Source organism: Trichogramma pretiosum, unplaced genomic scaffold (genome assembly GCF_000599845.2).
Source record: "Trichogramma pretiosum strain Unisexual culture from Peru unplaced genomic scaffold, Tpre_2.0 scaffold108, whole genome shotgun sequence".
In the NCBI taxonomy this organism is placed as follows: domain Eukaryota; kingdom Metazoa; phylum Arthropoda; class Insecta; order Hymenoptera; family Trichogrammatidae; genus Trichogramma; species Trichogramma pretiosum.
Genome location: NW_019641704.1, coordinates 236,837 through 251,699, shown reverse-complemented (window position 1 = coordinate 251,699; position 14,863 = coordinate 236,837). Strand labels below are relative to the sequence as shown.

At 37.5% G+C, this 14,863-nt stretch overlaps 1 protein-coding gene across 1 annotated transcript in view; it reads left to right on the top strand.

The window, feature by feature from the left end:
* Window positions 1-14,863, top strand: part of LOC106656582 (RING finger protein 207-like) — a 92,452-nt gene that overhangs the window by 15,300 nt on the left and 62,289 nt on the right. Inside the window, exon 2 of the mRNA XM_023462918.1 lies at window positions 8,369-8,600. Coding sequence (XP_023318686.1) covers window positions 8,386-8,600 — 215 coding nt within the window. The 5' untranslated portion in view covers window positions 8,369-8,385. The remainder of the gene's footprint in view (window positions 1-8,368; window positions 8,601-14,863) is intronic.

Sequence of the window (14,863 nt, the reverse complement as noted above, 5' to 3'; positions counted from 1 at the left end):
TCCTAGATTCCGAACTATATCTCTCCACTATAGAAAGCCTTAAGCAGAAAAATACCAAATTTTACACATACCAAAGGAAACAAGATAAACCTTATAAAGTGGTACTCAGAAACTTACACCAATCCATCGACACAAAACTCATATCCAACGAACTAGAAGCGCTGGGTCACAAGGCCATCCGTATCACCAATAATTGAGAAAAAATTCGGGTCGCAGCTTATTGCTATGCCTCTTTTTTATGTCGACTTGGAACACGGCGCCAACAACAAAGAAATCTTTAAAATCACTAAGTTGTTGAACTCAGTCGTAAAATTCGAACAACCGAACAAGAAAAGAGACATCACCCAATGCTACAATTGTCAAGAGTTTGATCACACGAAGAAATACTGCTATAAAGTACCTGTATGCGTTAAGTGTGCTGAATTTCATGACTCGAAGGACTGCAATCGCGCTAAAAACAACTCAGAAGCCACTTGCGCAAACTGCCGAGGGGACCATCCGGCTAGCTATAAGGGCTGCCCGGCGCGAAAAAAACTCCTACAAAAGCTGTTCCCTACTCTTCGTCAGAAAAACAGCATACAAACATCTTCAGGAAGGCCTCCTATGGACCAACCAGCATTCGACAGCAGTCGTATCAAGCCGGGATTCTCAATCGCTCAAGCCGCTAAAAGCAACGTACCGGAAAATGAAAATAACAATAATCATAACGACAACATCGCTGCCAGAGTAAATAAGCTAGAAGAGCTGATGATTCAAATGATGACACGCATCGACTCGCTCGTTAATCTAATAACAGCCTTGTTAGGCAACAATCAAAGCCAATTAAATAAATCATAATGGAGCTTAAAATCGCAATCTGGAACTGCAACGGGCCGGCTCAAAGAGCATCCGAACTTCAAGCCTTCATCTTACTAAATGCTATCGACATCGTGCTGATATCAGAAACTCACTTTACTTCTAAAAACTACCTTTCAATCCCAAACTACAAATTCTACTGTTGTAATCATCCGGGTAACAAGGCTCATGGAGGTTCAGCTATATTAATAAGTACTAGTATCAAGCAATTTCAGGACTGCAATATATGTGAAGAATACCTCCAAGCCACAACCGTGATCACCGAGGACCTGCAAGGCAAACTATCCATCTCAGCAGTCTATTCTCCACCAAAACATAGTATCTCGGCTGAGCAATACAGCAAATACTTCAAATCACTCGGTCGACGCTTCGTGGCTGGTGGCGACTATAACGCTAAGCACCCGTGGTGGGGCTCGAGACTCCAGACACCAAATCAGAAGGGACGCAACCTCTACGAGGTCATCTCGACAAAAGGGTACCTAACAGTCTCCACAGGTGAGCCAACTTACTGGCCATCAGATATAAATAGAAGGCCCGATCTAATCGACTTTGCGGTTGTCTCAGGCATAAAAAAACAAAACATTACCGCGAAATCCTGCCTTGACCTCTCGTCAGATCACTCGCCAGTACTGCTCCTGGTGGAGACCCAGTTACTCCATACTCGGGCCAAGCTTGCTCGGTACAACAAAACCACAAATTGGTCTGCTTATAGGCAAATTCTAGAGAGCTCAATTAATTGCAGCGTTCCGCTTAAAACCCCCAGTGAGATTAATACAGCAATTCTCGACCTAAATACGCAAATACTCTCGGCAGTGGATAAGGTAACATCAACCGTCGGTGCTCACAACAAACAGTATTCATTACCGAACTTCATCGTCAAGAAAATCTTAGAAAGCAGAAAATTAAGAAGAATCTGGCAAAATACGAGATCTCAAACAGACAAAACCGCCCTGAATCGTGCCACATGGGGGCTTAAAAAATCACTCTATGACTTCAAAAACAAGAGCGTACAAAACTATCTTGAAAAACTCACCCCAGAGAAATCTACAAATTTCTCTCTTTGGAAGGCCACCAAAAAATTGAAGCGTCCACTAGAACATATTCCTCCTATTCTTAAACAAAGCGGTTCCTGGGCTCGCTCAGAGGACGAGAAAGCTCAGGAGTTTGTCAATTTCTATGCCAGTGTCTTCCAACCCCTTGGAGCGGTGATAAGCAGAGACGAAGAACTACTACTACTGGAACCTAAAGCACCGAACGCCGAAGAATCGTTCCCCAACGTGAGCTGTAAAGAGGTTATGTCGATCATTATGACATTAAAAGACAAAAAAGCCCCAGGGTGGGACGGTATTGGTGGCAAGCTCATCAAGGAGCTTCCGTCTAAAGTCATCAGGCACCTTACCATCATAATTAATGCAACCTACCGCTTGTGCTACCTCCCTGTGGCATGGAAAAGAGCTGTGCTAATCGTTATCCCGAAGCCTGGCAAAGACCCCTCACGAGTTAACTCATACAGGTCATGCCGATATCCTCGAAAATTACTGAGAGAACTATCCAAACGAGGATAAATAAAATCATCACCGAGAAAGCTCTCATACCGCCCCACCAGTTTGGGTTCAGAAGCAAGCATGCAACCATCGAGCAGGTGAATCGACTGACTGCTGAGATCGGTAACGCCTTCGAAAAAAAGCTTTACTGCAATGCAGTGTTCCTAGACGTCTCACAAGCGTTTGATAAAGTGTGGCATGAGGGGTTGATCTGCAAGCTCAAGTCACTGTTGCCTCCCAGTCTGGCCAAACTACTATAGAACTACTTGCGTGATAAAGTCTTTCAAGTAAAAATTGGTAGCACCACATCCAACCTGTGCCCCTGCGAGGCTGGCGTTCCACGGGGTAGCGTCTTGGGGCCCACATTGTACCTGCTCTTTACCTCGGACTTTCCTTCGGCCAGGAATATCTTCACAGCCACATTCGCTGACGATTCAGCCATACTCACCACAAGCAAATGCCAAACGGAAGCCTCACACAAGCTCCAGACGCACCTAAACAAGATCTCAGAGTGGTGCGATAAATGGCGCATTAACATCAACGAGACGAAATCAAACCATATAACATTCACACTAAAAAAACACACTTGCCCACAAGTCTACCTCAGAGGCGTCAGCATCCCACAGGTCGAGCAAGTAAAGTATCTCGGCATATACCTGGACCGAAGACTCACTTGGAGGTCCCATATCTGGGCAAAGCGTAAACAACTAGGACTGCAGCTCAGAAAAATGTACTGGCTGTTGGGCCCACGATCACAATTATCCCTGGACAACAAGCGCCGCCTCTACCTGACTATAATCAAGCCAATATGGTCATACGGCATTCAACTCTGGGGTGCGGCTGCTCCCTCGAACATTGCAGTTATAGAGAGATTTCAATCGAAGACCTTGCGGAACATCGTTCAGGCCCCTTGGTATGTTCCAAACGAGCAAATTAGCCGCGAGCTTAACATTCCCTCTGTCAAATCAGAAATTCGTCGCTTTTATACAAGGTATAAAGCGAGGCTGCTAAACCATCCTAACCAGCTTGCGAAAGAACTGACCAGCAAGAACGAAACTCAACAATCAAGATTAAAAAAGCAGAAAAACCTATTCTTGTACATAAACACACCATAATGACTGAGCTACATCTTCTCATAGTCTTGTATAATTCCCTGAGTATTGTACCTTGGAAAAAGCTATAACTACTCGGCGCGGCATCACTGGATGCCCGCTGAACCCTTGATTTAATCTCTCACACTACACCACATTTATACGAAAAATTATACTTATTGTCATTAGATTGACAGATTGTATAAAATAAAGGATGTTAAAAAAAAAAAAAAAATCTTCTTTCTTCTTGCACAAGTTGTTCAGGACGTCTCATCTTCTTCGGGTTGGTTTGGGCCGCTTCGTCTCGTCGTCTTGGTTATGTCCGACATGCACACACAATCGCCATAGCTCGTTTTATCTTTTTGTGCTTACATGTCTGCACTCTGCAGCGATAATAATAGGAGTGACTCTTTTCGTCTGCTGTTTCGGCTCGCGACTCTCGCACATTGGGAAGGACTGCGTGCGCATCCTTAAGGCCGCGAATTATCGATCATGTATCAGTATCGGCTGCTATGCTTGGCTTCGTGTGTGTCGTCTATTCAGTGTGTATGTATGTGTGTTTATACGTGTCTTCTTGTGTTGCGCTTTTCTTTCTTCCGCTCAAATTGTATAAATTCGCGGGGTTGAGTACGCAATTGTAACGTCATACGCAGTATGGTGCTACACAACTTTAAGTAATTTTTTCGAAGTGTTGCAGTATGAAACTCAAGATATAAATATGATCAGAGGTAATCATGGGTATAGAAGTATCATAGCGAATTTTCCCAAATTTTTTTATCTACTTTTTCAGAAAAAATGGCGTCCCTCAAGTGAAATGTTTATAAAAAACCATACTTGATTTTTATCTTGAAAACCATTGAGCTTAGAGAAAAAGTTTAAAAAACAAGAAAGTTTTAAAATTTATCAAGAAAACCCCTCAAATTTTTTCAGAATTTTCGGAGACGATTTTCAATTTGCCAACAATTCCAATCTCTTAAAAAAATTTCTTAAAATTCTGAAAATATTTGAGAATGTTTCTCAATAAATTTTGAGACTTTCTTGTTTTTCAAATATTTTCTCTAAACTTAATTGTTTTTGAGTAAAAAATTATATTATTTTCACACGTACATGTATTTCTTGTATGATAATCGAGAAGCGCGTGTCACGGTCCGAATGGCAAGTATGGCAGACGAGAGCAGCGTCACTCCACGCTCCTCATATTCGCGAGAATCGCGATTTCCGGACCCGTGAAAACAACCTAACGTTATTTTTTGGAATCTATAAAACATACGATAATTCTGATTCGGTAAATCGATTCCTCGTAAAAAGTGACCGAAAATAGTGTATTCATAGTCTCCGAAAAACGCAGTATTATCTAAATACGAATGACAAAAGAAAAAATCCCCGACGAAAAAAAGGTCTCACGCAAAACGTGGTCTCACGCTGTCTCACGTAGTTTTCCGGCCAACTTCATATCATCGATTTGATTGATTAATAAGGCTAAATGTATCTATGTATAGATGCTGCGCATCGATTTGATATGTATGAGTTTTAAACGATACATGTAGATTTTTCTCTCGACATCAAGATTCTCGCAATTATCCTGGGTAGCCCGGTCGGGACACCAGATCAAACTCGAAACTCGAAATGACTTTTTCCACGAAATTACAGGTTTTAAGCGAGAATATTACCCTAATGACTGCTTGGAGCGGAAATGTCATCTCGCGTAACCCGCTCGGCGCACTAGGTCAAAATCCGGGCTCGGTGATCACAGTCTCCGGAAAGTCGCGATGTTTTCGCACAAATATCGTCCCGGGTAGCCAGCTTGACGCACTAGATCAGAATACGGACTCGACGATGACTTTCTTCGGAAGGTCGTGATGCTTTCGCTCAAATATCGTCCTGAGTAGCCTGCTCATGCACTAGGTCGAAATCCGAACTCGGCGATGACTTTCTCCAAGTAGTAACTAAGAATTTACATCAGCAAAAAGGAGGAGGAAGAGAAGAAGATGCGCTGGAGGAAGAAAATTAAATTAAAATAAAGTGTTATATTCCAAGGTTGACCAAATATAGTCTGAGTTACAAAGAAAAATTATTTGAATTTGAAAATGAGTTGCAAAGCGTTGATAGTTTTTAATTGCTTGTGTACTTGTCAAAAAGTTTCTGATTTCATTAACATAATAGGTAATCATAGGTTCATAGTTGTTTACACATAGGTAAGTGTGATATCCCGTATATCGATTAAATGATCACACTAGATTAGTTTTAAGTAAAATAATTTATTAATATAATAGGTATAATAAAGGTTAGAGTATGCGCGTTCAGGTCAGCGTTCCGAAAAATTCTGAGCTTAGCGCGGTACATGCGAGAGAGCTATCTGACTCAATTAGTAGGTGTCGCTTCAAAGTAGTCACTATATTACAGTAAGTTTAATTATTACTGCAGGGTCCAAACTGACATACTTGCTTCTAATAATCTTTTTGAAAAAAAAGAAATACCACTAAAGGATTATTTAAAATCTCAGTTGTTTCTAATTTTATATAATTTTTGTTTGCTTGTGTATTATACTTGACACTCGTGCCCGACTCCTATGCCACAATTCCTGGCCATTGAAAAAAGACGGGCAATTGTGACAAATTTTTTTAAATTCAATAAAAAATTGAAAATTCATTTTAGCTTTCCAACTTTAATATATATTATAGAGCTTGAGTTCTCCTTTGTGTTATATACCCGTTGGCATTGGGTAATAACTTTATTATTTTTAATTAAATATTGTTTCTGTTGTTGACTGAGAAGGGAGGGAACATACAAAAATTTAATACTATTAAAACATAACTTACAAGCTAGTTCGGCCAATGATTGTCGATCTTCAAGGCTGGTAGTGCCGCCTGGTCGCTGCTGCTAGGCTGCTGCTAGGATGTCGCTTTGCTGCTGCTTGGCCGTCGGTCACGGCTACCTAGCTGGTAGCGGCTGCCTGGTTGGTGGTGGCGCCGGCTTGGCTGCTGCTTGTCCGACGGGTAGACGGCTGGTGCAAGCACTCGCACGAGCTTTACCGTTCGCGAATACAATAAGTCACTTCGACACTCGCGCTGTATAATTACAGTTACAAAAGCTAGTGCGCTATTAATAACTTTCTATTGCTTCTCGCGAAATACAAGTATGTTTAATTCATAGTTATTCATTAGTATGTTTTATTTCAAGTCCGTTTAATATATCGTGGAGTCGCTATTATAAAATATCGAATGTTCGCGCACAGAGCTTCGCCTTACTCGACTGTAAAGAATGATCTGTCCAGAGCTTTGCCCTACTCGACTGTATAAAATGATCTGCCTAGAGGCCAAATTTTTATGCTCCTTATATACTAACTAAATCATGCATCTTTTTGGTGGGGGCACCTCTTGGTGGTTTTTCCCTCAATAGCTAAGCTACTTGTTTTTTCGTTGCTAGTTGATCCGTGTCGTCGGGTCGAGCATGTGCCGTTCTATTTACCCATATTTGGGCAAATCTTCTCGGAGCTTCGGTCATGCTGTGATTCTAAAGTGAACCGCAGGTCAAACTCCCGGTGATAAGGGAACCGGCGGTTGAGCGTGCGACTATGTTTCTTTCTTTGTATCATTTTGAAGAAGGCCGCGGGTTTCACCCCCTGTGCGTGTATCGTGCCTTCTCTGTATTCGGCTCGCACACACGCGAGTGCATATACGCGAAATACATACGTATGGGGGCCTGATCTAACGCGTCGGCGCATGTCGGCTGCGCACATTCACACATACATTCACGCGACAGCTCTTGCTTGTCTCTGTGTTCGTTTTCCGGTCTTATTTTCATCATTTTAAATTATTATATTTAAATTTTACAATACTTAATGCTAGGTTATTGGTATATAACGTTTGCTATGATAGTTTCAGATTTGAAAAATTTTAAAAATTCGCTTCTGGACGCAAGTTTGAATTTTTGGTGGCACTCATGCCCGTCTCTCCCCTATATACTACCAAAGTTGCGCGCGATCGGACGGACGGATGGACGCTCTTTTTTTACTGGCTTACTCTTCATGCCAAACGCCGATAAAGATGTTTCACATCAAAAAAATTAGGGATGATTTTTCGACTTTTGAGTCTAAGTCGGTTTAGTTCCTCGAGAAAGTTGTAACAATTCAGAAGAGTTATGGAACATAATGATCGGACTAATAGTTTTAGCTCGAAGCGCCAAATGGCATCTTTCTGCTCTGTTCTGCGAAGCGTCATCTTTCAGTACTAGCACGTCGGTATCAAACACGCTAGACGCTTCGCAGAATCGGCCGTAACTTGATTTCCTTTATAAATTTCGTTCTAAAATTTTATTCGAATATTTTTATTTTTTATCGTGTTAAAGAACGTTTTAAAGGACAAAAATTGATCCTTTTTTATTTTCAATAGGAATTCCACCTTAAAATAAAAAAAAGTCATTTGTATAAAAACCGTTGCAGTAGTTCTTGCAGTAGTTCTTATCGAACAGATTTTTTTCATTTTTATTATTCTAAATTAATTTTGTTTTTTTATAATATACTTGACTGATTGTCCTGTTTTTTTATCACATATAAATAGTTCATTAAACTGTTCTTTTGAATTGTAAAATATAACGTTGTGCATCATCCTGATCGTTTCATACATCTAGTATGAAATCAATTCTATTTCTAAGATCACAACAAATTAAAATGTCCCTTTTTTATAATGCTGTATAAATATTATTTTAATTTCAGCTCTGCATAGAGACTCGTACAGTAATAAAGATAGAACTTAACTAAAAGAAAGAAACAAAAAAAATGATTTACCATGAAAGATTTTTTATCTTACTAATTTGATAAATAATTTTACAAAATAATAGTAAAAATAATTTATTCGTTATCTTGTTTTTTATTTATAGAAAAATTTTATAATACGATGGCCAGTTCTATCAAGCAATCTTTTGAAATGCCGATGGGTCAAAGTTATCTAAATAAACCTGAAATAGACGAAGACATTCCTAGAAATCCTTTAATTTGTGGCTTATGCCATGATTACTACAAAGATCCACGTCTTCTGATTTGCTACCATACATTCTGCTTTAATTGTATTTCAGATGGTACACAGATTAAAATATGTTGTCCAATTTGTGGGTGAGTATAATTTAGGTGAAATTTTAAACATATTTAATAATGAATATTCAAAGCGTGAGCAGTGAATTTTCAAGAAAGTTTGGGAAAAGATGTGTTATAGAGGAACATAAAATGTTTTTAGTTGTCCCTAGAAATGAAAGGGTTCAAAAGAGCGAGTTTTTTTGCTGTTTGTTGGAGATTTGAAGGAATTGCATTTATTTCCAGTTGAAAATAATTGCATGAATATCCACGTAGAAATCCACGAGGATTAGTTATCCACGTGGATCGTACAGGGATTCCACATAGATTATAGAGGGATTCCGCGAGGATCAATCATGGTTTGAAAAAAATGCAATCACAGCGGGTTTTCCACTGATCCACGTTGATTTTTTTTTAATCCTTGTGGATTTTGGACTTGTTCGCGAGCACGAGCTCAAAACATCCACGAGGTTTTGTCGGTGAATCACCACGGATGTTCAACTGATCCACGTTGATAATTGAATAATCCACGTTGATTTTTGTTCAATCCTCGCGGATTTCGGAATTGTTTGCTAGAACACTCGAAGGATCTGTAAGGTCTCGTCAGTAAATCGTCACTGATTTTCAACTGATCCGCGAGGATAATTGAATAATTCTGCTGGAAAAAATCAGGTGAAAAGTCAGGTGAATTATCATGTGAAAATCATGCCAAATAGTTCTTCTTCAGGTAGTTGAATTTTTGTGCGAGAATATCATCCGGGTAGCCTATTTTTGGATCTAGGTCAGAACTAAACTTTGCGATGACTTTCTTCGGGTACTCGCGATCATCAAAAAATCACGACTATCTGAAGAAAGTCATCGCTGAGTCCGAATCCTAACCTACTACGCATCCAGATTAAGAGCGAAAGCCAGGTTTTAAAATTGTGATTATATTGTACAACTAGTTTTTCTATTGTGATACTATAAATATAATAAGATATTAAAAAAACTTAGAAAAAATGCATTCACACTTCTCATTAATATAACTTCTTCGATAACTCTTGTATAATCAATGAATAGCTCAAGTGGTAGGGAGCTGGACTTGTAACCGACCGATCAGCGGTCCAAGCCCGGGTCTCGGGGAACTTTTTCACTTCTCTAAAGTTTACAAGTAAATAAAATAACTTCCAGAAATAACGCCTTGAAATGTTCAACTGTAACATTTATTCATACCGCAACTAACCAAACCATTGGTCGTTCTTTGATTTCATCAAGCTATCTATTGTTACATCTATTTTGATTTTCCGTGATAAAAAAATAAACTTTTCAGGTTACGTAATGTAATGGATTCGAGCAACGACTATTGAGAAACGAAACGAACTTTTGGACACTCTTTGATGACCCAAAAACGGGAAAAAAAAAAGAAGTAGTTATTGAAGTCTTATGTGTGAGAAGCTCTCTCCAGGAAGTAAAAAATACTTCAAAAAGGCCTTATATCTCAAGTAAAAGATATAGTGAAGAATGTTAATGAAAAAGAGAGTGTGTCTGACAATGACAATAACAATACTTGTCAAGTTGATAAAATTACTTTACGCTTTGATAATGACGATGAAGACATTCTTGATTATAATGATGTGAATTTTGATGAAGGATCTAGTTCTACTGCAGATGGTGTGATCGTTAATGGTGGTGCTGCTGATGGTGTTCTTGTTAATGGTACTGCTGCTGATGTTGTTGTAGTTAATATTCCTGCTGTTGGCGTCAACATAGCCTCTGATTTTAATTTTGATGGTAGAAATAGTAATGAAAATCCAAAAATCAATATTAGATAGTAAGAATACCAATACAAGTATAAGTCAAAATGATGATTTATCAATTACTGTTGAAGAACTAATACATAAAATCCCCTCAAGATTTAATGTCGCAGAATTATGAATTTCAGAAAAAGCTGGGAGAATTTAATCCCATAATGCAAAAATAGCGAGATGTGTTATCACAAAAAGATAAGCCACATTATTAAAAAAAATTTTATTTAACATAAGGATGAGGAGCATAACTTGGCTACAATATTACCTGAAGAGGCACCTAAACTGCCTAAGAAGAAGAAAAGAGTTCAGAAAAAGATTCACTCATTAAAACAAATACTGAAAATAAGACTAAAAATTTTACAAAAACAAAAAAGAATAATAAATCTAAACCAATTAAAAAGAAGCCAGTATCGTATAATTCGAAAAATTATGCTGAATATGAAACTGGTGAATCAATCAAAAAATCGATTTACTGTGTGAAGTTTCCATTACGGAGGACGTATGAAACGATAATCTTAATACAGATTTGACTCCACGTTAATTTGTTCAAAAATGCGCTGAGGCCATATGGACTGTTAACATTTTTAACAATAGAGCCTTTGGCGCTCAGTGGAGGAAGCCACTGACACCACGTAAAAGAGCAGTATTACATACCTGCTACCTCAGATACTTGAGGTTGAAATACCTAATTCCCGATTCTGCGAATATGACAGAAAGAGATAAAAAAAGGATACAAATCAAGCCAAAAGGGACTAAATTAAATTCATATCTTGGTCAATATTTTAAGAGATTGTTCACTAAGGAAAAGAACGAATCCACTAGTGAAGACGAAACCAATGAAAATAATGAAAACTCTTCTGAGTTCGAATCAAGTGATTCATTATCATAATAAGTCATTGTTTTTTATTAATTTTAATACTCGATACAGCTAAAGTTACTACACTTTATTTCTCGTGTAAGGAAACAGCTGTATAGTATATTTTGTAACAAGTGCGCGAAGCAGTTGACTCATCCAGGAGTTGTTTTCACCCGAGCGTAGCGAGGGTGCAAAGACTCTTGGGTGAGTCAACTTCCTCGCGGACTAGTTGCAAACGATACATTTTAACTCTGCTTGCATGAAACTAGGCTTTTCTGACGATTTAAGGTTAGAAAATCCGTGTTTCGCGCACGTAGTATTAAAAAGTAAGATTAAACCGTTACAGTTAATAATAAGGAGATCCGTACCCCAGTCCAAACTTCTAATTTTAAAATAAATTTTCTGCAACTGCTGCTGGATATTTTACTAAAAGGCTTTATGGGAACTTTGATGCTTTTAAATATTTAGTAGAAGTTTCAAAAAACTTGTTTAAAAACCTAAGTTTTAGGCTCGGGTTTCCTTAATTTTGGAGTTAACTTCATAAAGCCAATGATTAGTATTGAAAAATATAACCAATACCTTACAAAAGATTTTGCTAATGCTTTTGTTGAAGTTCTTTTAAAAATTTAAAAATGTATGTATTATTTTGTGAATAAAAATGTTATAATCCAAGCTAGCAATTCTTACCACCTCTTACTGGGACTGGTAGAATGAATTAATAATCGAATCAAAAATCTGTTACACTGAAGTGGAAGAGAATGTGATTCAAAAAATTGAAAGACCTCTTGGATTAAAAATGGTCAAAGATTCCTTTCAGATTCATGCAGCACAGAGCTTTGTAATGATAAGTCAGTTGCTCACTGGACAAATTTAAATAATAAATGGTGTTAAGGAGAGTTTTTCTAATGTAAAAAGACTTAAAAAAACATAATTTTACATCAAAAACAAAAACTTCAATTTTAACATTTCATTTTCATGTTTTTTAATTCATATAATAATACAGGTTTTAACATAGATGTGTCCCTTTAACAGAATCTTTTGATGAATATAGTCTTTTGATAAATTAAGATTATCAGCTAAGCAATGAACGTATGACGCTTCATCTGAATATCACTATAACGTATCTGTATGTATCTGTATATCGTCACCCCAGCGCAGGAAGGTTTCAATTCTGCAGCATAAAAGGTACTTAATAGCGCGCAGAGGCAAAAGGGTAACTAAGTCGAGCGCAGCACCAAAACGGTACGTTGTTTAAATGCAGTGGCAAGAAAGTTTTGGCTCGCTGAATTTAGGTTGGCAACGTAGCCATATTTTCTGTTTTGTATTTCAGCAAAAAAGAGAAAAAAAACATGTGAGATGCTGTAAAGATTTTCATCCATTTGTGATGCGAGCAAACAAATAACTTTCACCGTGTTATTGACTCGATTTGCTACTTGTGGAGAATTTTGTAAGTTCTGAGAGGAAACTAGTGAACATCTTTACGTAACTTTAAATTAAATGTTGAATGTTGAATGTTAAAAGAAAATTTTATCATATATGGCTGCGTTGCCAACCTAAATTCATCGAGCCAAAACTTTTTTGCCACTGCATTTGAACAAGCAACTGTTTTTCTGCCGTGCTCGAATAAGCTACCTTTTTGCCTCTGTGCACGAATAAGTACCTTTATGCTGCAGAATTGAAAGCAATACCTTCCGGTGCTAGGGTGACGATTATATTTTTTTGAAGTATTTTTGAAATTTCAATTTCCAATTCTCAAGCACGTGGATCAATAGTTCGAACAAATCGTAAAAAAACTTTCTTAAATACATATTTAAATCACGAAGCACTGATCTTGAGTAGTGTCTAGTATTATGGAAAAAAATTCACTCTTCTAAATATCTTTTTTAATTTTTCGAATCTGAACTGATAATAAATTAAACAGTTCTTTTGGAATTTCAAGATTCAAATAATTTATTTTTTTATTTTTTGAATTTAATAAGCTAAGAAATACGCCAATGTATTTAGATGAGAGTTCAATCATACTTAAAAAATGGCATCTGTTGTGGAAACCAAGATCATTAACTTTTTGCTTAGGATGATCACGTAAAGCTTAATTACAACTTGTTAGCATTAATATTACATCGGTTATACGCTTAGTACTTCGTTCCAAAAATAATATGTTTTTTTCAATTCTGGATTTATTAAATGATCAATCTAAAATTATTAAATGATCAATGGTTTTTTTATTTTTCCACATATCGTATTTGGACGAACCATTAACATTATACTGAGTGGTGCCGTGCACTTTATTTTTTGTATAAACCTTGCCAATCGTTTATTCTTTAAATCAATAATAAATGAAAATGAACATCTGTTCGCTCTGCCAAAAACCAGCAGTGTTAAAGATAAACTTTATTTAATAATTTTGATATGATAGCTATAATCTTGGTAAAGTAACCCTAAAAGCACGGTACGTTTTCATAGCGTTATTGGAACGCTAAATTTGAAACTTTGGAAAATTTCAGAAAATAGTTTGAAAAACGTTTGTAAACCCTTCCAGAAACGTTTAAATGTCCGCCCCTACATTCCATTTCTGAATGTGTACAACGTAGTAGGGACTTTTAAAAAACATTCTGCCTGAGAAACTAAGAGGGCAATCCGATGTTACATTTAAACGAAAATAATTGATCAACGCGCTAATTTTTATTGATTTCCGAGTGAAATACTCAGCTTTATTTTCCTTGCATTGCCACGATGACCACCGATTACTTATGCTGATCTGCCATACTACGATGCTTGGTTTACTGCCGATGGTAAACAGTGGAAAATGCCGAATTCAAAATGATGCGGCACCACAAAGTCGACGATGTCGCGGACACTGGTTGATACGTCCGATCAGCAGTAAATTCATCGGATTTATCCGCCGACCAATCTTAGGTACAAAAGTGATAAGTATTTTTTTACTCGAATACTATTGAGTTTGAAGAAAAAGTTCATTGAACAAAAAAGTCTTAGAACTGATCGAGGAACATTCTCAAATTTTTTCAGAATTTTTCGGAGATGATTTTGAGAAATTCGATTTCCTCTCGTTTCCGCATATATAAATGCAATCCAAAAAATTCTGAAAAAATTTGAGGGTGTTCCTCGATCAATTCTAAGACTTTTTTGTTGAATAAACTTTTTTCCTTGACTCAATGGTTTTCGAGATAAAAAATAGAGAGGCGTAAATACGCGTCACGTGGTTTTTGCAGTCATACGGCACTTTACGTAACCCGAAGATGGTTTTATAACATGTTTTTGAAAATTAGAGCTCAAAACCTTTCATTTGGTTCATCGTAGACCCCAGTCGGCCACACTATGCGGGTTTTATTAAACGATGAACAATGCAAAAAGTTGGCCCACGGGCTTTTAGCCGCCATATGGGGTGGGGGGATGGGTTCCTACCCCCCTCCACCTTTATAAACGTCCATTTTCTATCTATATTTTTTCTGAAGGCTTGAAGCAATTAAAAAATCTGAAAAAATTCACAAATTTACTTTTCAACAATCTAAACAACCTTGAATTTTTTCAGATTTTTTGAGTGCTTCAGGCCTTCAGAAAAAATCATTGAAAATTTTGAAAATTCATATAAGGCGTTAGGGTGCAATACAAAGCCCGATCTTTTTTTTTCACTCATTTTTGGC